Consider the following 23354-nt stretch of genomic DNA (forward strand, 5'->3'; position numbering starts at 1 on the left):
TGGGGGTTTGGTCTGACGGAAAGTAATAAAGAGCAAGCTCCTGGCCTAGCTGTACTGAAAGCCATGAAGGACATCGGTAACCATCGGTAACCTGCAGCATTCTCCTATAGGAAGACCTACAACTGCAGAAGCAGACAGGAACCCATGTGCCAAGTGACAGTGGGGTCATGCATTCATGCCTATGTGCCCCTCACCAGCCCCACGTGAACATTCCCCACATTAGGAATTATCTCACTACATGACTTTTTCACGTCTATCACAACCCTCTGACCTCAGGGCCACCATCATTCTGCCACCAACACTTCCACGAGGCTGTCAGAGATTGCCTGCTTGAAGGCACAGGTGTGCCTGTCCTCCATCAGTGACCTCCTTCTCAGCATGCATTTGCTCCTTAGTCCCCAGAATGCCCACTTCCTGTGGTCATGGTCTGTGGTGAAGAGGAATGGACCAGGAGGCAGGCATGAGCCATCAGGCGCTGATGGCTGGCAGGACAGCCACACTCCCTTGCCTGCTTTTCTGGTGCTAGGGTTGGGCCGCCCATTAGGCCCCATTAGCACAGGGAGCTCATGCTAGCCCTCACAGCCCTGACCTGACCCGTTCTTTCTGCCTACAGGCAAGAGGGTGTAGAAGAAGTTTAAGCTACAGGGTTTGGTTGCCTGAATCCATCATTACATCACTGTGGGGTCAGTCAGGATTAAGAGCACTGGACAACCCCCCTCCCCCCAAAAAAGCACTGGACCCAGACAACAGAGACCTGTGAGGCCAATATAGACCTCAACAGAGCATAAGTGTTGTGTGTGGCCCCAAAGGTGACCCTGAGAGCAGCAGACAGAAGGCGCAGGGCCCAATGTAAATATGAGCATCATGGTAGCCAGAGCACTGGGTCCTCTGTCCCTGAAGACATCTGAAGGGCAGATGATTCTGGAAAGCTCCCTTAGCCATACACAGAACTTCTACAATGCTGCGAAACTCCACAGGAGCTCCTTGTCTGTGAACATGTTTCCAGATGTTCCCAACATATCTGGATCTGGGCTTCCTGGAGCTACTTTGTATCGATAGAAACATCTTCAGGGCCCTTTATTGGAGCTACTTTGTATCTAGTAGATATATCTCTAGGGACTCTCAGCACCAGGTGAAACCTTCACCCTCTACGGTGAACCAAACTGGATGATCCATGCCAGGCCTACCCGCTGAGGTAGTGTTTCAGGAACAGGAAGAAGCCCCTGCTAAAATTTATCCTTAGGCACTTTACATGCAGTTTCCCAGGAAGCTGTGCTGGGTACTCAGGCCACTCCAGGCTCTGGAGCAACATCATACTAAACTCAGGTGTGCTCTGCTCACCCCTGGTGGATACCTCTGTGGATGCTCCAGGACTAAAGAAGCCCTGAAGGACCACACTGCCGGTCATCTGCAGGTTCTGCGCCTTACATGGGCATCTGGTTCACGGGCATGGTTGCCCAAAAATCTAGCTGCAATCTAGTCTGGGTCTCAGGTTGGGTTAGGGAATCCTGAGGCTGTTCAAGGACTGGAAAGCTAACCCTTTCCAGATTTAGGAGAGCTGTGCTATGATATGGGCTTAGCCCCCGAGGGACTGGAACACAGGAAAAATTTGGCAGATCTTGCCAGTCACACGGCAAAGGGTACTTAGAAGACCCCAAGATCCCAGAGCCAGCTATCCTCCCCACTAACTGAACCCGCCTCCTTCCTAGTTCATGATCCTCCCCTAAAGAGCATGGTGAGTCAGAAGTAAGGTTCCAGGAACCATAAGCACCCATGTAGCTTAATTTTTAAAAAGGAAAAACAAGCTGCTATTTTAAAACTGTAGACTTTTAAAATCTGAAAAAGAACAGCCCCCAACCTAGCCATGAGAGTGTAGCTTATTGCAGACTTGCCCAGGAACAGGATGGCTTAGTTAAAGCACTCTCCATTGGACCTTTCCTGGAAGTCACAAGCAGGATGCACCTCTCCCCCCAAGACACCAAACCTTCTTCTAATGGAATAAACTCACTCATCCTACTGAATGGATGGTAGGCTGGGACTCTGTGCCAGCTCTGTAAACATGGCCCCTCACATGAGGTCAGGGCAAGTGGGCACAAGTGAGAGAGAGCTCTGCTTCAAAGTTACAGTCTGAACCCCCCAGGACTAGGAGAGGAGGAGACAGGCCTCCCAGAAAATGGGGGAACAGAGCAGATGGGTTTGTCCGCCTTACCAAGATGCATAGCATATAAATGACAGTGTTCAGAGAGTGACCTCTTGCCTTGTGCCTCCCAAGTGCACAATTCCACCCCACCAATCACCAGCAGTGTGACCCTGAGTAAACCACTTAGCCTCTGCTTACATGTGGGAAACAGGGAGAGACACCAGCACAGAGCTCAGATATTATCAACTGCTGAGATTGGTACCCAGCTCACAGGAAGGATGTGAGCTGTCACAGCTACTGCTGTGACATCGAATGGCCCGCACCTGAGCATGACTTAGCTCAGGCACTGCCTTGAATGGCTCACTAGGATGCACTGGGCAAGGCTTCTTGGAGACGGATGAAAGTGGGGCCACTGGCTCCTGAGAGCAGGGTCTAAGCTGAGTCCCAGCTGCTCAGAGAGCAGGGGTGAGACACTGGTTTTCCCTTTGACCTCTTGTACTCCCTGTGAGTGCAGGATGAACCTCAGAAAAGCAACCAAGCCAACACTCAGCCCTCCTTTGCTCAGCTCTGAGGCCAGGCACATGTGAGGCTCTCTGGTTTCCTCCACTTGGAGGGGCAGGAGGAAACCTTTGCTACAGTGACAACAGCAACGTTCTGGAAAGTAAGGGAACTCCTGGCATCCAACTGAGATGGGTCATGGGGTGCCTGGCTGCCCTGCCCACCAAAGCTGCTGGGGGATGGCTCTACATGCCAGCCAGGGTACCTCAGCACATAGCACACAAGTATCCAGTCTAAGAAACAGGGCTGGGGCTGGGGTCTGAGTCAGGGATCCCAAGAGCGCTTCCACTGAGTGGCACTTGGGCCACAGGTAGTAGGGCCGGGATAGTCGGCAAAGTTAGCATCAGTTACCCAGCTGACTTCCGGGTGCCCACGGCCCCTGTGGCTCTCCCCTGTGGCTTATGTACTCTTTCACACTCCAGCTGGGTGGGCCAGCTTCCAGCAAGCAGCACCAACCTGGGCCAGCACATCTGACGTACTCACCAGGAAGCGGACATCGTCAAAGCCATTCAGCAGCAGCTTGCTCTCATACTGCTGCAGGCCGATCGACTCCAGCCACTCCCCGACGCTCTGCTCCAGCGTCCGAGAACCTGACGAGAGAGGAATCGGCAGACGCTTGAAAAGGGAGAACCCGTTAAGGCGGTAGCAGCGGCACTCAGAGGAAGACAGATGGCACTGCCACATCATAGTCATTACCATGAGGCAGTCAGACTATGTACAAGAGAGCAGAGAGCAGGCTCTCAGCTTCTCTTCTCTGTACAGGCAGGGACAGAGCTGCCTAGTGCTGGACGTGAGCCAACTCGGGTGGCTGCTGCCCACACACACCCCACGGGTAGGAGCTGGCTGGGGCCGGGACCAGGGCCAAGGCTGTACATGCACGATCTTGGCCTAGGGTCAGGGGAGCCAACCCCCAGTGGTCTCTGGGTCAACTCCTCAATGTCCACACAGAGGCATGGCAGAAAGTCTATCCCCACAGGCACTAGAGGGGAACACCAGAGCTCTAAGTGCCCGCCAGCCTGGCTGCTCCTCCCATCCATGTAACTTCAGGAGCTGCCGTGGGGCTGTGGCGAGGGGCTAGTTCTGCGACCTTGCAGCAGAGACCAGTCAGGAGACAACGCGAATCTTCATGCAGCAGAGGGACACAGGCACACAGCGAGGGCTCCGGGAAGGAAGCGGCGGCGTTCATGGGGACCCAGCACATGCAACGCAAGCAGCACGCAGAATGGCAGGGGCAGAGAAGGGTCTTTTACTTGTTTTCCCCCAGCAGTCCCGGAATAAGCAAACCATGGCCCCGAGCTCCACGTGCTCCCAGCTCAGGATAGCTGGGTGGGCTGGAGTGTGGGACCCAGGCTCAGGGATGGCTCTGCTGGGTCAGTGGCCGGCCAACCAGGGCTCATCTACAGATAGCCTCTGGAGGCCGGCAGGTGGGGTGCCTCCGGGGCTGAGGCGCTGCTGCCTTCCTGGCCTGGGCTGGCATCCAGGAGCGTGGCGTTCATGTTCTCTGTCTTCCGTGGTGATTCCTATGATCTGCCTGCCTGCTTAGGGGACAGCAGTCGGGCTGTTCAGTTCTTGGTCAAAGAAGACAAAACCAGGCAGACAGAAGAAAGAGGCACTTGTCATCAGGAGGCGGCAGTGTATTTAGTGTGCTGTTCTCTGGCTGAGCGACATACACACACACACACACAGAGCTTTCTTCCCAGGGTCTCTGGTCTCTACTGATGCACAGGAATGGAGAAGGTCTTCTCACTCAGCTCTTCAGTCAGGGCGGGACCGAGGCAGTGCATGAAGGCAGATGTCCGTCCCTCCCTCCCGGCAGCCCTCAGGTGTTCAGCTGGATGCCTTCACACCCACCTGACTTCTTCAGTTCTTGTAGCACGGACAGGTAAGAGGAGGGCAAGGAGGAGGAGACAAGAGAGGTGCAAGGTGGGAGAAATTAGAGCCAACTACAGAGACATCACCTCCAGGAACTCTTCTTTGATGGTGAAAGTCATCCAGCCATCACTGGCGGGCTCTGTCCTTCAAGGCAGGGCAATGCCAACTTGCTTGTCTTGGGGACCCTGCTAACCAACTGTGGCAGCCTCCGCTCCTCTCCTGTCCTCCACAGAACAGATGGTGGATGGTGACCCGGCAGTCTCTGGATGTGGGCTGTAGCAGAAACGCCAAGCCTGGGGGCTCCTGGACTTGCCCTTGAATGGAAAGTCAGCTCCAGGAGCCTAGGCAGCAGGCTCTCGAATGCTCGCGAGCCAGTGGAGCCCCGGCTGCTGATTCATTCCTGCTGTAATCCCAGGGCTGCACAGCTGCGGTCCAGTCTGCTGCTGCCGCTGAATGTGCTCCTTCACAGAGCCGCAGCAGAAGGCTTTGTCTGAAGGCTCTGGGGCTCCACCGTCCTTGCTCACTCTCGTGTCTGGCCCTCCCCCTCGTCCCCTCCCACCCTTCCCCCTTCCACGCTCAGGAGAATACATCAGGGATCGGACATCGGGCACGGGAGCAGAAGCTGCTGCCGCCTTGGGGGAGGCAGAGCGAGCTGACAGGTTTCCTGGGAGTGATGCTGGCGACGTAGACACAGGCACTAAGGGCAGCAGCAGCATCTCAAGCTCGGGGCAGGGAGGGCACGGGCGAACTGTGTCTATAACTTGGCCTTGTAGTTTTGAGGAGAGCCAGGGGAAAAGACCAAGGGGGCATCACAGCCCCCACTTGTCACTTTAGGAAGCGCTGTCCGATTCAGCACAAAATAGCAAGACAAGGCTATTGCACCTGATGCTCCATACCCAGGGGAGAAGCATACATCTAGAGCAGGACACTGGGCAAGGGGGGGCCAAGGGGAGCCCTGATCTACTGCAGTCCAGCCAGCTAGGGACAGCCAAGGTCAGAGGCACACAAGAACCACATGCCACCCATAAATATGCTGTGGGAGGCACCTGCATCTCAACAGGTCACACACAGGAAAGGTGTCAAGAGTCTAGGCCCCAGGAGGGTGTACTCGGCAGGTGCTCAACAGCGACTGCGGAGTGAAGCAGAGGAAAGCCAGGCCACCTTCCCGACAGAGTAGGCCATTGACCGGTGTGATGGAGTCTGGGAGCTGGCAGAGGCTCGGGGCACTTGTGACACCTGTCTTTGGAGACTTGGGTAGCTAGCTCCATGTGGATACTCCGGGGCTCTTGGGACTCAGTGCTGCTGTCCTGCCCTGTGCAAAGCCAGTCATTCTGAGTAGTGGGTGCCAGAGGTGATGCCAGCGTCTAGGAGCCTCCCCCTTGACCCTCTCTGACAAGTGACCCCTCGTACACCGACAACAACTCCTTGACATGCACAGTGATTCTGCTTTGGCCTGAGCCAGCCTCTCCATGCCCTGGGGCTCCCTATATAGCATGGCACACATCTTTGCTGTCCTGGGGTCCCTATGCTGTGGTGTGGTAGGTGGCTCAGCAATGTGAGCATGCATACAAGACCAGGTGCAGGAGTCAGCACAGCCATAATGTGGAGAAGCCCTCTTGGTACTCCATAGGTGGGAGAGGGTGAGGAGCTGAACACAGACACCAGGGACAAGGGAGGCCTGACTAGATCCAGAGGCAGTGGTCTGCTGACTCTGGCCTCTTGACACCTGGTGGTGGCTTAGGCTCCTGAACCTTAAACAAGGTACAATAAAGCAGAAGGCAGCCACAACTAAGCAAAGCTCTCGGTCTCAGCTTTGAAAGTGGCATGAGTCTGTTTGTCCTAAATGCCTACGTCCTATAAACATCCAACCCTTGGAAACACCCGTGCACACCGGCTCAGTTCAAACAGTGCTCTGGAGAGGAACCCATGGGCTCCAGCTGGGTCAGCCATCTCTGTCATCTCCAGCTGTCATCCAAGACTGACAAGGACGGACCCGAACTCAGCCCCTCAGCTAGGACCCAGAAACGGGACTGTAGGGAAGGAAGCACCAGGAAGCCAGGCTGAACACAGAGAGAGCCAAGCCAGGGACAGGTACCCTGTTCTCTGAGTTCCTTAGCATCACAGACAGAAATGGGCTGGGCTCCTGTGGGCCCAGGGTTCCTTTCACTCACGTGCTGATTCATGTCTGAGATGAGGCACAGAAGTGCCGGCGGGAACCTGGCTCTCAGGTGGGAGGAGGTGACTTACCCTCAAGTCTACATCTAGAACTGGGACTTGAACTCAGGGCCGTGTGCCTCCAGAGCCCAGGCTCTGCCCAGCAAAGCCCACAGTCCTTCTTCCAATGCACACAGTGCCCTTAGCAGGGCCTCAGGGGAGGCTGCTCTGGGCTAATGTTGGGGCTGTAAGCACCTGCCCTTGAGGGAAGCTGGCCTCCTCCTGGGTGCCACAGCTCTCGGGCCAGAGTCAGGACTCTACAGGGGGCTGTAAGCACCGGCTCTTAGAGGTACTTTAAGGACATCTCTCCTGAGAAAGAAACGTGGCATGATGGTCCATTCCACAGAAAAGGAAACTGAGGCAGACCTTCCTCTAACAGCTTGGGTGAAAAGACCAAGCAAAGCAGGGACGATCTGGGTTAACACTGGCAGGTGACTGAAGGAACTGGGAGGGAAGGACAGACACACCCACTTCAGGAGACGCTGATGTGTGCTGACAGTGAGAACACTTGTCTAGCCCCATACTACCAACATAGTAAGCAAGGTACATAAGGGCCATGTTTTCGTGACGAGCTGGTGCCAGAACCACCTCAGGAACATGGAAGAGTGGGGACGTAACTCCAGTGTGGGCCACTCTGATGAAGACCACACAGAGGAATGCAATAAACGCCATGGCACCTACCTACTGAACAGCACAACCCCCTTCCCTCTTTCTTCCTTTTCTTTCTTTCTTTCTTTCTTTCTTTCTTTCTTTCTTTCTTTCTTTTTTTTTTTTTCCAAGACAGGGCTTCTCTGTGTAGCCCTGGCTGTCCTGGAACTCACTTTGTAGACCAGGCTGGCCTCGAACTCAGAAATCCGCCTACCTCTGCTTCCCGAGTGCTGGGATTAAAGGAGTGTGCCACCACCGCCCAGCTTCCTTCCCTCTCCTAACGAGAGACTAGTACAGTACCTGAGATTTTCTGCTGCTCCTGAGAGAAGTCAATCCCTTCCCCAATGGAGCTCATGATTTTCTCAATCTGAAACAGAAGAAAGAGAAGCAGAAGGGTCAACTTGGGGGCAGTGTTACCAGCTCAAGGCCACTTAGTTGTCCTTTCAGGGTCCAACCCAGCCCAGGATGGGGTGGACAGCTGCTCTGCAGGGCTCTCTGGATAGCAACGGCGTGGGCTGAGGTAGAGAAGTGACCCTTTTCCCCAGCGGTCTGTACATGTCACTGCTCGAGTGAGAGCTTAGGTTCCCTAAGAGGACAGTTGTCAACTTTGTCCTATGCTGTGTTCCAAGTCGTGCTTGGCAGACTGTGAGCACAGTAGAGAGAACTGGTGGCCATGACAGCCAGTTCTGAGGTGTGGAGGCAGGTAGACCACCTGCACACTGGAAGTTCCCGGAAGCCAGGGGAGGTAGGCACACAGCCCTGGGAGGAAAGCCTTTGCAGCTGGGGGTCCATATGGAGCTTGGCACTTACTGGGTAGGAGTCATCAACACTGTCCTTCCCCTCAACCACAGCAGAGCCAGCTAGCCTCAAAGCATCCAAATGACTTCAGTGCGGCCCCGGGCGTGGACCACCTGTCTCTGCACCTGGCTTGGGTCACTGTGGGCTGGACCCACACTGCCCCATCTGCCCCTCAGTCCAGCATGTGTGGCCAGGGGTGGGTCTAGACAGCCAGACCAAGACTGCCTGTCCCCTTTCTGTCCCCTTTCTTGGACTGCAGTGATAATGAGCTCATTTACAGCCTCTTCCAAAGCCATGAAGAGAGGGACCTTTTGTACCAGGGCTTGGATGCTTTTCCCCTAAGTGCAAGTAAGGAGCCTGCACCTGACAATCAGACAAACAACTCTCAGCTGCCCTCCAGCTGGCAGGCAGGCAGTGCAGCTGACATCCAGAAGAGCACAAGGTAACTAAGTGCCCCCCTCTCTCTCCCCAAAGCCAGCTCAGCTGCAGAGCTCAGCCGAAGCACAGGGACGCAGCCAGCGGAGATGACCCTGGGGGGGATGGAGGGGGCGGGGACTGTCTTTGCTTGAAAGGCAGCTCCAGGGCAGGTCTGCGCTGCCCCTTGGAGTGTATGCCCACCCACGTGCGCCCCTCCCTTGGTCTCCAGTCATTTCAGGTGCTGTAGCATAATCGAGTGACCCAGACAGGCAGGGAGACACCTTTAACCTCTGAAAGCTGGGGTGTGAGTGGGTAAGCATGCCTCCCACCAAGGGCTGTGTGGATGACGTGGCTCACAGGAGATGCTCAGTAAAAAACTGGCTGGGCTCATGGTCTTCTCCTGTTCTCTGAAGACTCCAGCCTACCAAAGCCATAATGTGAAGCCTTAAAAATTATTTTTATGTGTAAGGGTGTTTTGCCAGAAATTATGTCTAATTACCACATGTGTGCCTGGTGCCTGCAGAGGCCAGCAAAGGGCGAGCAGAGCATCCCCTAGAACTGGAGTCAGAGATGGTTACGAGCCACCACATGGGTGCTGGGAATCAAATCAGAGGTCTTGCCAGCAGCAAGTTCCCCTAAACGTTGACCCACCTCTCCAAACCACTCAATAAATAATATTTTGGCTTTTGTTCTTTTGTTGTTTGCTTTTGGCTGGCCTGGAACTCACAGAGATCCTCCTGTCTCTGCCTCCCAAGTGCACCTCTCAGCCTGGTCCTCCATGGAGTCTTTTTTACATATGTACTACTCAAAAGCCCCATGAGGTTATTCAGAGAGCCGTGCCCTGCTGCCCGCCTCCCATTGCCTTGCTTTCCCCGCTCTCCAGGCTCATGTCTCAAACACAGGCAAATGCAGACACGGCCACGCCTACCCTTCTACCCCAAACAGATACCCCAAGTGTATTGCTTTTCCTGCTAACCACGCTCGGGAGCCTTCTCACAGCTCATAGAGAACTTGTAATGCATTAGTGCGGCTCTCAGATCGTATGCTGCATCCGTGGGTATCGTCTCGTTGGGGCTCTGATGACTTCTGTCCCACGAGTGTCTTTGCACATTTACAAGCACACAAGTGGGGTCAGTTCTGAGAGTCTGCTGAAGACTGCCAGGCACCACACAGCAAGAGGAGCACGGTCTGGGGAGGTGGCTCAGGACATGGAGTGCTTGCCATGCGGACAAGTGGCCCTGAGCAAGGGTTCCCAAGATGCACATGAAGATGGATGTGGCAAGGTGTGCCTATGACCTGAGCACTGACTGTGAGATGGGAGGTAGAAGCAGGAGGACCCCCAGAAGCTCACCAGCTAGCCAGCCTGGAGCAGAGTCAGCCACAGTGGCAAAGAAGAGAGGCAGGAGGTGAAGTCGTCTGCTGACCATCATCTATGCAACGTGATGACCTGCGTGTGTCCATGTACACAGAGCCAGCAGCAGGTCAGAGAATCCCTCCTCCCATCCACGGTTCTGTTAAAGGTTGCCCCAAAACAGCGCACACCAACTTATACCATCAGCTCATCCCGTCTGCAGAGTGTCTCTCTCTACGTGTGCATCTGTCTTTTCACAGAGTTAAAGCTTTTCTGTGATTTTAACACAGTGGCACCAACTCCAGACCACACCCTCTTTCCCTGGCGAGGCCGCCCGGAGGAAACCTCAAGGCCAGATCTCAAAGCCTGGGTTGCCTGACTCCATCAGATTCTTGGCATGAGCACAGAAAACAAGCCCTGCTCCTCTGCCTTCCCTCCCCCTTTCTAGAACACTGTGGGAAGAGAGAGGTGCCTAAGGTGAAGAGATACTCCCTACACAGGGGGCAGGGCCTTCATTCCTGGCCAGTGCCAGAGTGGGCATCTCAGGCAGGCTCCCAGAGAGTGACTCGAGTGCACTCCATCCCTGGGCATGGCGCCTGGTAAACAGGTTAAGGATGAAAGAAAAGGCACTTTCCATTGCCTAGGCCTAGCAGTGAAGAACCATCTTCCCAGGCCAGCCCCATACAATGGGTGGATACAGCTGAAGTGGGTGGTGGTCTCACACATTCTTTCATTCCTGAGATTTTCCAGCCGGCCACTTGACGTGAGTGCTGCTGGTCCCCAGAGCCACCCACATGTGCCTGGAGGCCAGCACGGGCCAGGATTTCCACAGCTTAGCCTGTATGCAGGAGGCTCTGCCCAAACATTTTACCGTTCTGCAAGCTGCCACAGCCAAGCTGAAGAGTCTATTATGCAGAGGAACTGAAGGACATGCCAGTCTTCTGCTAGCCTAGGGATGCAGAAGCAGTCCTATCTCTGTGAGTTCGAGACCAGCCTGGTCTACAGAGTGAGTTCCAGGACAGCCAGGGCTACATAGAGAAACCTTGTCTCAAACAGATGGACAAACAAGCCTTGGAAATAATCCATTTTGGCAGGTATTCAGAATGCTTCTGTTTAGACGACTCCCTGCTAGGGCTGCGAGAAACATACTCCCCAAACAGATAAGAGTAAACACCGGCTATACTGCTGATACCTGCTCAGAGCCCCCAGGATCCTGGATGCCTACAGCTGTCCATGGGCATGGGCCCATCCAACCACTGAGGTGGCACCATGCCATTCAACTAACCCCTGGAGTGGAAGGAAAACCTCCTTAAGCTCTGAGGAGGGTTGTGTGTGCCAGGGAGACCCCGGGGCACCCTGGGCCAGCATACTCCTGCTCTTAGGCCTGTGGGAAACTTCCCTTTAGGCGATTCTGTGGCCAGAGGCTCCCTTGTAGGACCAAGTCATCAGGATGACAGGTACCATTTTGGTATGTATCTAGATGTTCGGGCTCGATGGGAAGGACAGGATCTGCCTTCCTTCCTCCTACTGTTCTAAGCATAACTATTAAAGGTGATATTTCTGGAGAGCATCGAAGTTGGCTACTGACATCTCCCATTCCTTCCTGCTGCCTGGGGGGGCTGTCCATGCATATGTAGGATTCCTTAACAGTCAGAAAGCATGAGCTTGTGTCCTCAGGTCTGTCCTACAGAGCTGGAGATGCCCACCTCTCCTCCTTTACCCCACACTTATGAACTTACCCAGATATCTGTCTGGCCCTGTTGCTTCAACAGGTTTAATGGGTGTGTCCCAGTGATGCTGAGAACCAGGAGGGAAGGCCTGTTTCAGGGCTTTAGATCTAACCCTGTGTCTTGTACCGAGCTGGTGAGCATCTTGGTGAAACTCAGATCTCGATAACTAGTTACAACTACTATTCAATGCTCTCACCAAGCTGGTCACTAAATCTCGAATTGCTCTTATATAAATAGAGAAAGTACGGAAGGTGGCCCACAGTGCCGCTTCTGGGTCCAGCTGGATTTGCTGGCGTCTGCTCCTTCCCTTGTTTTTACACCAGCCCGCCAGAGCCTTAGCTCAATGTGGAGCAGGCATCCTACATACAGGGAGGAATCCCAAGTGCTGCTACTCCATGGCAGATTTTTTTTTTGGGGGAGGGGGGGTTGAGACAGGGTTTCTCTTGTAGCCCTGGCTGTCCTGGAACTCACTTTGTAGACCAGGCTGGCCTTGAACTCAGAAATCTACCTGCCTCTGCCTCCCGAGTGCTGGGATTAAAGGCGTGTGTCACCATACCCGGCTCTGTGGTAGATTCTTAAATGTGCCAGCAACCTAGCCTGCTCCTGGGCCTGAAGGGCACACCAAGCCTAGCTGGACAGTGTTGGGTGTGTGTGTGTGTGTGAATGCTGAGGGCCTAGCAAAGACCTCTCAGCCCACCAGAGGCTCACCCTACCCTGTCATGTGACCACTGATGCTGTCAGCAACACTCTCAGACCAGAAGCCACATAAGAACTCAGGTCTTCTCTACATTTGCTGGACTGCCTCTTAGAGCAGACAGATGCTCAGCCTTGCGAGGGCTTTGATTCAATATCTGAAAAGGGGTCACTGGCAGAAGGCTACATTTTTTTTTTCTTCCCCTTCCAGACTGAGTTGCATAAGGCCCCAGGAAAGACAAAGATGGATTGAAGTAAATTATGTGTCCTGATTTTCTAATCTTGTCAACGGCTTTTAGAAGAGACCAGGGTGGCGTGGAAAAGCAGCAGGGGCGGGGGGCTGGGGGGAGGCATACTGGGGGGGGGTCGGGGAAATAAAGAGCTGCAGCCGGGTTAAGGGCTCTTCTCCTCTGGCAGGCCAGCCTTGCAGCCCCAGGAACAATGGGCAGCATCTCCTCAACGCAGACAGTTAGTCTCAGCTTAATTTGTCTCAGCATGGGAGGGCACACAGGTTGATACCATATTTACCGTGGTATCCCCTCAATCCAGTTCCCTTCCCTTCTCTTCTTGCCTTCTCTAGAGGTCCTCTCACTCCTGGGCTAAGGGACAATAGAGCTGCTTCCCTTCGGAAGTGTTTTGTCCGGCTCCCGATGAAGAGGGGTGCCCAGTTAAAGGCTGCGTCACTCTGATCCTTTGACCTGTACCATGGGCCTGCAGACACTGGCTCCTGCAGCCTCAGAGAGCTTCCAATCCCACAGTCACCAACTGGGTCCCTTTTCCACCTTAGGGGCAGGCTTGTGATGGGATGGCTAAATTCTTTGTCAGTCTGACTGGACTGGCATCCTGTGAGATGTACCTCTAGGCGTTTCTGCTGAGGGTATTTTCAGAGAGGTTTAAGTGAGAAGATACCCCTGAATGTGCCTAGAGACAACCCACAAGCTGGGCTGGACTGAACAAGGAAATCGGCCTGAGCAGATATCTCTCTGCCTCCTGCCTCCTGTGACCAGTGGCCTCACACTGCCACCACCACAGTCTCCCTCAGACTTTAAGGAAGTAGACCTTTCATCCCGTAGGCTGCTCTAGTGACAGTGACAGGAAAGCATAAGGATATGCCAAGAACATGACATAAGGGCCACATGAAAACAAGCAGCCCCCGCTGAGTGGCCTCCTCCAGCCTGGACGGCCCACTCCGAAAGCAGTCCCAGGAAACTGCCGAAAGGGAGAACCGGGGAGACCCAGATTCCAATTAATTTGATTGTTGCTCGCTGCATAGCTCCGGGGTATATGCCAGGTATTGGCTTTCAAAAGTGGGACAACTATCTGAAAGATTAATGAGATCTCGTATTTGGGTTCTGGTCCAGCTTATGCTTGGCGTTTGGCACCTGCAGGAGGAACAACAAACCTAAGGTGGGGCACAGGCACCAGCCTGGCTGGGGACTCTGCTTCTAGCTCACACTCACTCTTCAAGTCTGCCCCCCACCCCCGTCCTGAGACTGAAGAGGTCAGGGTATGAGGCATGGGTTTTGGGGGGTGGGAGAGAGGAGCTGGGCCCGCCTGGCTCCTCAGCACTGGGGCTGTGGGAAGGGTGCAGCGCAGTCAGATCACAGCATGCGTGTGAGCAGAAGCTGTCCCATCCATCAGCCTCCCCGAGGCCTCCTTAACTTGCCACCCCGCTAACAGGAAGAGATCGAGGTAAGGAACCCTGCAGAACCCCAATCTTATTTCCAGACGCTGAAGCCCTCACCTTACACTCGCGCACACACCCCGCACTGCTGCTGTTTAGATGAAGTCATGGATCAGGCAAATAATGTGGAAGAAATGCCTGAGGAGTGGGTGCCCAGAGAGGCTTTAGGACGGGGTCGGATAGGGACTGACTGGGAAGGGCAGAAGCGGGCATTTTGGGTCACAGTAATCTTCTTTGTTCTAATGGAACATGTGGTTACGCAAATGTGGGTGTCTGTCAAAGCTTGTGCAATGACAGCTATGATCTCAGCTTGTCTTTGAGTATGGATCACCCCATCCCAACCCCATGCAAGTACTGAACTCCAGTTAATGACACAGCCTTTTAAGCCTAAGAATGATGGGCTTATACCTGCAATTTACCCTCAGACACATCAAAAATAACGTGGCTTGCTAAATGGACAGAAGAGCAGAGGGGCTAGGACGCACAGTGGCCCGGTGAGACAGCAGTCACAGAACCAGGCCCTGGGGTCCTGGGCACCAAGACAATCTTGGTCCCAACCTCTCAAGTTTCTGTAGTTCAAAACCCAGAACAAGACCCTAAGAAAAATGTTTCAAGCGCAATCTTTTAGAAAATATCAAATAATAAATCCACTCAGGTTTCCCTTTCATCCGTAAGGAATTCTGTTCATCATGCCATAGCTGAAGCCAAGCTGGCGTCCCCGCCTTCCTGTACACAGCGAGGGCGCCGGGGTCTCCCATGACCTCTGTGTTGTGATGTCTCGTTTTGGAACCAGGCAAACTCCAGGCCCTACAGTCTGAAGACTCTATTTCTGGTGTTATTGAGAAAGCAGGGTCTGGGAGACTGGTCACACCCATCAGACCCCAGTGGAGTTGATCACTGCCATCAAGAGTGACAAAGCGAACAGAGGAAGCAGCACACAGGAACACTCAGCCAGCGGAGCTGTTCATATCCCTCACAGCCTGAAATCCACAGAATCAGAGCCTCAGCCACTCCACAGGATAGGGAAGGAGCAGGAGTGGGAGCAGAGCGGGTGCTGTTCAGCCTCCCTGAATAGGACCCACATCTGCTCCCTGCTTGTTGGGCGAGTCCTCTCCTGCCTCAGGAGGTGGCGCGTCCTTGGAAATATTACAGCTCCAGCCTTGCACATGACTAGTTCTGCCGGTGGATCTGGAGGACTGGCAGCCAACATGGCCCATCTGTGATGTCCGTACTCCCAGAGCTTAAAGGCTGGCTCTGACTGACCATTATCCACTAGTTTCCAGTGTCCAGCTTGGTTTGGGGGCTCGCCTCTGGTCTGTGAAGGCTTAGGGCAGAGTTTCAGCTATGTCAGAAGGGCATCGCTAAAGGTGGCGATCAGGGAACAGCAGATTTCAGAATAAAACCCTGCCTTCAGAATCTGGTTCTCTCCATTCGTGAGCAGAGTCTTGGAGAAGCCATTCAACGTCTCCCAGCTTCAGCACACTTCCGGGGAGTATGGGAAACTGCCTCAGCCACTTGATCACTGTGGTGGTCAGTGGCTTTTCTTCTTTCTTCTCCCCTCTCCCTGTCCCCCTGGGCCACTGTCACTGCTCAGCCCGAGCTGACCTCAACCTGCCTTGGTCTCCCCGGGGCTAGGGTTTAGGGTTGTGTCAGCATGCCCAGCTACTTCTCCACTGAGCTCCAGTTTCCAGAGGTTGCTGGGAAAGCCTACACAGTTGTCTAAAGCACACGCCTGAGAACAGCCTCTGCTTTCCAGACCGAGCTTGAGGCCCGTTTGCTGGTGCTGTTCCTCCATTCCCTGCCGACATCATCACTCTGGAAAATGAGGTTCTGGGGCTCCTCTGCGGAGGTGGATGTGTCTGACTTCCCAGGCCAGGTTAGCCCTAAGAGCCCCCTTAGCCTGGTGAGATGTGGGCTGGGCTGAATCACCACCTCGTTCCTGCTCTGTGACCTACCTGACCAGGTGCCATCCTTCCTGCTCTAAGAAACATCTGTGGTCTTAGTAATATGCCAGGCGGACTGCCCACCACCTCGCCCTACTGATTCAGTTTGCTGTCCTTAGAAAGGCTGCCATGATTTATATCCATCTCATTCTAAAATAAACAGAATCCCACCGAAAAACAAGTTAAAAGTCAGGTCCCTTAGAGATAAACCAGAGGGAAAGGGCTGAAAATGTTCACAACCTTCTGTGAACAATGGCTCACTTCCTGGACACAGCTGGTGGTGGTTTCTCCTGGCAGGACAAAACATCCCTGAGAGGGAGGGGCTTCCTGGTGCAAGCTCAGGCCTGAGCTGTCCAGCAGTGTAGAGGGGAGGACTGGAGGCTGCCATATCTGCGCTTTCCACACCTAGGAGAGTTTGTCCCGAGAGTTGGACAGCAAGTCACGAAACGGAGCGGGCAGAGTGTGCTGAAGTCTGCTCTGTGAGGAGCTCTTGGTCTGAGCTCTGACGGTTCAGTATGACCAGCTCAAACATCTTTAGCCACCTTTACCTAACTGACCGGAGATTAGCTAACTTTCCAGTATGTTCTCCTGACGGGCACTGCACGGCTAACAGCCTGTAGGTAGGGTTCTGTTGGGCATCCACAAGTGAGTGGTGTGCTTATCAAGAGAAGTGGGGATCACTCCCAAACTGTCAATGGCTGAATAGGAGGTTCTAGAATCTGAGGCCAGCTTGGGCTATATAGGGAGATCATTTCTAAACTTAAGCAAATAAAAGAAATTTCGGGCTGGGTCCATAGTTAGTATTAGAGTAAGTGCCTAGCATGTGTGATTTCCAGCCCCATCCCCTACCCTCACAAGGGAGGAAGAAGAAAATGTAATTAAATGTTACAAATGAGCAAGTAATAAAACAAGTACAAATGCTGTCTCTATGACAACCAATAGATCAAAGAGATACAATAATGGGAAGATCTCAAAAATGTGTTTTTGAATGAAGGGAAGTTGGTTAAATAAGTTTGAGAAATTCTGAAGGAAATCTATGCTCAGATTGTTTTCCAAGTGGCTTAATTCTGGCTTTACAAACAAGTCCAACTGTAAGTGCCAGTCACGGGAGCATCCTGGCTGTGCCTACCGTGATAAAGAAAGGCAGAGAACACAGAGTGAGCAGAGCCACGAGGAGAAACAGCCAGGTTCCTCTCAGAGAGCGGACACACACCTATCGTTAAAGCAACTTGAAGTTTATATCCCTTTAACAAAGTGACTGCCTTCCTTAACAGGGTCTGCAATTAACCTAAGAGGCCCATGCAGGCTGCTGCACCAGAAGCTCCCACTAAACACCGGGTATGTAGAAGAAAGCCCTGGGGAAGCCTGGCAGCCTCGTAAACAAGGCAGCAGTAACTTTCCAATCACCTTCGCCATCTAGGAGATCCGCCTCCCAAAGCAGAATCCTTTTCCTGTTGCTTTTTCTTAGGAAGTCTTTCCATTGCCTTCCTTCTTCTTCCTGGAAGATGCTGTTTGGACCTCATCCCATGTAATTCCATGGGTTACGACCTTGGTTTGAGACAAACAGTGGGTCTGGCCTTCCTGACCTCCCCAGCAGAGCACGTGGGCATCGGTCGAGCCTGGGCTCTGCCCTGAGCCCAGAGGACACCCAGGTCTTAGTCCCAGCCTCCATCCACACCCATGGCAGGTCACGGTGAGCCACAACTGTTCTAGTCGGCCCAGTGGCCAAGCTGGGCGTCCAGGCTAACTCAAGCCCCTTTCTGCATGTGGAGCCCTACCTATCCTGAAAGACTATTGGACAGGGAGCCTAAACAACCCAGGATCTCAAAGACGATTCTGAAGCTCAAGGGCACCTAAAACTATCTATGAGAAAAAGGTTAAGCCAGGGGGCCAGAGAGATGGCTCAGTGGTTAAGAGCACCGACTGCTCTTCCAGAGGACCTGAGTTCAATTCCCAGCAACCACATGGTGGTCACAACCATCTGTAATGAGATCAGATGCCCTCTTCTGGTGTGCCTGAAGACAGATACAGTGCACTCATATATGTAAAATATATAAATCTTAAAAAAACCAAAAGTTAAGCTAGGAGGCTAACTTGTGCCCAGTGTGACCTTTGACCCGCCAGGAATACAAGAACCCATAGGAATGACACCCTGAAGGTAGGTCTGTCTTCACACATGAGACTTCTCAGGAACAGGGCAAAAGCAAGAAGTCTGGTTTTGGAAGATGTGACGATGTTCCCCGCTGATCTGTCCTGCCCACCTGTCTCTTACCATTGAGGGTCGTAGGCTAGACCGGGCAAGCCTCTGATCCTCTGGAATCATTCTGTAATGCCTTTTAGGACTGGCCAGGTCTCTGCTCTCCCCTGATGCAGTCGGAGCAAGGCTTCTGCTTGGCTGGCCATTTCAGCTTTCAGCTAGCCATGACTCACCTAAGCCTGATCCATGCATGGGAGCCAAGACCCTTCATGCAGGCAGTGAGATGAGATGCAAGCTCACGTGCTGTACACACTCACTAGTCCTGCACCCAGGGTTACTGCAGGGACCTCTCGCAGCAGAGGTGGTCTGGCTGCACATGGGAAGGTCAAGCATAAGTGAGGCTTGGCCCCAGACACTCACTGGCCTCTGAAGCTTTTCCTCTGTGTCTCACTGCTGCTCCTGCTAGGACTGGACCCTGGGCGACTTGATACAGAATGGAAAGGTCGTATATGAGCCTTTTGTGAGGTTAAACCTAACTGGATCTTAGGCATGGTTATCTTAGGGGTTTCCTCTTTTCCTAAAGAGGAAAGCGGAGGAGACACATAGTGGCTCACCCTGAGAGTATGTGGCATCTACAACAACTGGGGCCTTTCCTCTTGGGACTCAGGGGAAGAAAAGGAAAAAAAGAGATGTTTTAGATTCCAAGAAGCACACCAGCACAGCGGTTTCTTCATGATTTCCCTGGCAGGAACCGATGTCCACCCTGCCACCCACACGCCCTGCCCCTGTTCCTTACACCACTACCCTGAATAAAGTGTTACTGGCTCTACCAATGTTCCTACAGAACACAGGGTTCCTAGGAGTACAGGAGCAAAATGTTTGTCTCCAGTGCTCCTGGGCTGCAGCTCAGGGTCAGGGATCATTTGACTGGAGAGGGAATGGGAGGCCACAGGACGGAGGCCAGGAGAACACATTCCTGTATGGGGAACACAGAAAACCAGATGTACTGGCCGCTCTGTGTGTGTGGAGCCACATGGGACAGCGGGGTAAGTTCCCCATTATCAAAGAAGCACGCGGACAAGCACATGAACAGAACCCTAGAAAGGCTCTGAGACCCCTGTGGGGCTCATGGCCACGGAGCTGAACGGTGGGAGCCATGGAAGGGCAGGAAAGGTGCCTGGCCACCTAGCTAGTCTGACACCTTTGTGCAGGGAGTCCCTTAGGCTGCCCCACCTATCTGCTGCAAATGCTGGCCAGCCTCAGCAGCCCTGCCAAGCCCAGTGGTTCTCTAAGCATGGCTCAGTGCCAAGGCCGGGTCTCTGTGTGTTTAGGCTCTTCAGACAAGGAGTGGGTGCTTCCACCTCTGAGAGGATGTCTGCCAGAGGAGCCAAGAAAGACCCGGCTTATTAATGCCGGAGTAAGACCCAGGACAGTAAGACGTTAGTACTCCTCCTAATTTTATAAGCACACGCTTCTGGCTACTCATTGGACTTCCGCCAATCTCGGTGTCTCCCACTCCTGTTACAATAATCAATAAAGACTCAGAAGGGGACTGCGTGCTTCTTTCAGTCAGATGCGGCAAAACCACAGCCAGGCCTGTTGCTCCTTCCCGAGCTCTGGGCAACAGGAATGGAGGGAAGACTGGGGCAGGTGCCTGTTGGGTTAAACACAGACAAAGGATCCCAGAGAGGTCTGGCTCAGGGCCTAGTCTGGGTTTCCCAGCTCTGCTCTTAACTGGGGTGGCTTCTGAGACGCCCCTGTGCGTGTCTGTGAGTGGGCTGTCAGGGTGTGTGTGCAGGCTGAAGGAGTGCCCTACACTCTGGGCTCAGGCTATGTGCACACATCATACTCTCAAATATGCTTCTAAAGGGGTGAAAATAAACAAGACAGCTCTAGTCAAAACTGTGACGCACGGAACTTCCAGACTCTCCCAGAAGTGGGAGCAATGGAGGATGGCTGGTGCAGGCTCCCTCCTACAGGGGCGGGGCAGGGGCCCTGTGAGTCTCTAGGTCAGTCAGTGCAGCAGGCAGAAACCCAGAGGTAACTCAGAAATAACCAAGCCAGGCAGGACACTGCCTCAGTCTTGCTTCCTGCCTTCGCCAACCCTGCGCTCCCCCACTCTGTGAGAAGGAGTGGCAGATATGAAGCCGTCCTTGGTGAAGGTGCCCTGGATAGTGTCCCTGCAACTCAGATGCTAGAGCCTGGCCTCTAAGGTGGAGAAAGTGCATGGCACTGAGGTCGGCCTTTGCCATGGGGATACGGTATCCACAGGCCGGGAGGAGAGCCCTTGAGAGGGGCTTCTCTAGGCCCCCAAACAGATGAAGTACGCACCTGTCTCTAACACGGGGGCCTCCAGCCAGGGCCCAGTGTGTCCCAGCTCACCTGGGAGACAATGACCCTGTACTCTGCCGAGACCCACCATGTCACCAGTTAACTGGAGGAATGGAATGTTAGGAGTATCGGCTTTTCACGGCACAGGCCGGCTGAGGGAGACCTCAGGGGAGATCCAGTGCTTGGATCAGGATGCTGCTATGGTGGGTTTGTATCCGCTATGGAATATTACCCCACAGCCAGAAACTAGGGAATGGTACCAAACACAGGACCACTTAGAACTATTTCTGTAATTCCTGTGAATATACAACTATTCCAAAGTAAAACATTTAGATGAGGAAAATATTGACTCGACCGTGCCTTTCTTTTTATAAAGAAAGGCCAACTGAGCCCAAACACTGGTGAGGTCAGACATAACAGAGCCTCAGTTCTCTCCTTCTGTGGCCCAGCTGCTCGAGGTGGAAGTAAGTCTCCATCTTCCTCAGCCTGGCAGGCACGCACAGTGCTGGGGTCCTGCCCCCAGCCTGAGCCGGTCTCCTTTCCCTCCCAATCGGGTGGCATGACAACCATCGTTGTTGAGACGGGTTTGGCCTGGGCGAGTGTTCCTGGGGGAAACAGACCTGGTGATGAGAGTCTGCTGAAGTACCTGCTCTGCATCTACCTGAATGTCACCCAGGGCCTCTGACCCCACTGTCACTGTCACCCAGGGCCTCTCTCCCTTCATGGGTCCTGAGAAAAGGGACCTGTTGTCAGCTGTTTCCTCCACTCAATTCTGCGTCTTTACTCACAGAAGCCCGTTCTCCCTGGCTGACTCTGAGGGCCCGTCTGTCCTCATAGCACACAGCCCCTCCTGCTACCAGGCTGCCTCAGCCCCTGTGCTGCCTGCAGCAAACCTTCCTCTGCAGAGGGCAGTGGCCATGCTCTGAAGACCCCAGGGGCGGCACATAGGACGGCAGAGGCCGTGCGGGGAAGCAGGTCGCTGAGGGGTTCCCCATAGCCTCTCGCACTCAGCGCTGGCAACTGTAAGCCCTGTAGCTCCTGGGAGGGGCAACCTTGAGTATCAGTAACCTGTCCTGCCTCCCAGCAGGGGAGCAGCTCACACTGCAATCTTCAGCTCTAGCTGCACCTCAGAGTTTAAGAAGGTCTGTGCCCTGTAGCCCAGGAGGTCCCTCTCCTCAGCTCCCACCAGCGCCCACTGAAGTCACCTCCAAAGAGGCAGTTTGCACTTAATTTCTGCTTTGGGAGATCTCAACCCAAGATAGGTGCTCAGAGGGTAACTAGGACCAAACGCCAAGTGCAGTCAGAATCATAAGGTGTGTATGAACCTCCCCAGCAGCAGGGCAGCCAGCAGACACCCAAAGCCTGGGCGAGGTGGGAGAAGGAGAGTTTACAACGAGAATGTGACTCGCTTGGAACACTCGCTGCAGCCACATGTGTGAACTACTTTCGTTTGCCTCATTTGTTGTTGTTGCCTCATTGGCGCAAAAACAGCCACACACTTATAAATGTGTTAGCTAAAACTTGCATCGAACCTTCCTTGATTACCAGTGTTAAGGAAGCCCATGCTTGCATCCCAAGCATCTGAAACAGGCTCCTCACACGCTGGGGAGCATGAGAACTTTCTGAAGGCTGGTCAGAGCCAGACTGCTGAGAAGCAGCAAGAGCACTTCCCATGGCGCCTCTGTAGGCTATGGCGCTGGCCCATGATCACGCTTCACCAACGCTCAGCTAGAGGGGCACAAGCAGGCAGAACTGCAGACTGAGCTGCCATCGGTGACAGCACAGGGTGACCCACGTACACAAACAGGTAGGGAGACAGGTAGCACTGCCTCATCCTATGTGCCAGGCACGGGCCCACGCTGGGTTTATACAGTGAGAGCATATGCCAACTCTACTCGCTCAGGCAGATGCCAGGAGACCGGGGCTTACTCATGTACTCTACAAGTGCCCGCCTGTGCCATCATGTGGCTTTGTCAAAGGCCAGGTGAGGCTCCGAGGTCACCTCCTTGCTCTTCCAGCTGTGGTGCTCACAAAGCAAAGCTGCACAAACACCCTGTCTTGTTGCAACCAGTCAAGCACAATGGCGGGCAGGCCAAGGACAGCCGAGGACTGCAGGCGTCTGAGCCCAAGGACCCTCCCTCCGGCTAGTCAGAGTCAAACACGGTTCAGTGAATGCCAATTAAAGGTGTTACCAAGGTGAGACGGTGCCACACCCAATGGCAGCCTACAATGCAGAAGCACCCGGCGTGGGATCATGCTCTTAATTGGCACTCCCCTGGTATGTTATGACAGTTAATCACAGCACCCAGGAAGGGAAACCAGGCTATGCACTGGAGCTGGAAATGCTGTGCTAGCCTCAAGCAGGCTTTAAATGAGCCCTCCCGCTTGGAATGCAGAGCAGGCAGGAGTGCAGAGGGACAGAGCGGCCACCGTGAAGGACATCTGGACACTCATCTGGAGCTCAGTGAAGGCTGGTGCTGCACACACCACCAGGTCCTAACCTCGCAGGCCCCACAGGAAATGCACAGGGAAGACTCTTGTCTTTTTCTGTTTTATTCAGAGGGACACCCATGGATGACAGCAGACTGTGGGCCTGAGAAGAGATAGGAGGGTGGCTCTTTCTGACGGGCCCAGGAGAGCTAGCCTTGGGCGCTGAGCAGCCAGGCTTCAGGTAGGGAAGAATTCTGTCATAATGAACATATTCTAACTCTAGACCTAACGCTGCTGTGGTATCAGGATAGAGTCCTCAGGGCAGACCAACATGAGCCCCATCCTCTT

At 53.7% G+C, this 23354-nt stretch overlaps 1 protein-coding gene across 6 annotated transcripts in view; it reads right to left on the reverse strand.

Moving 5' to 3' along the window:
- Nucleotides 1-23354, reverse strand: part of Anks1a (ankyrin repeat and sterile alpha motif domain containing 1A) — a 155173-nt gene that overhangs the window by 17427 nt on the left and 114392 nt on the right. For all 6 annotated transcript variants that reach the window (XM_021185968.3, XM_021185970.3, XM_021185971.3 and 3 more), the window contains 2 exons: nt 7733-7799; nt 3182-3288 (listed from right to left, as the gene is read on the reverse strand). In XM_021185968.3, the coding sequence (XP_021041627.1) occupies nt 3182-3288; nt 7733-7799 (174 nt within the window). The remainder of the gene's footprint in view (nt 1-3181; nt 3289-7732; nt 7800-23354) is intronic.

The sequence above is a fragment of the Mus caroli genome, unplaced genomic scaffold (genome assembly GCF_978045245.1).
Source record: "Mus caroli unplaced genomic scaffold, Mus_caroli_1 scaffold_18, whole genome shotgun sequence".
Taxonomy (NCBI): domain Eukaryota; kingdom Metazoa; phylum Chordata; class Mammalia; order Rodentia; family Muridae; genus Mus; species Mus caroli.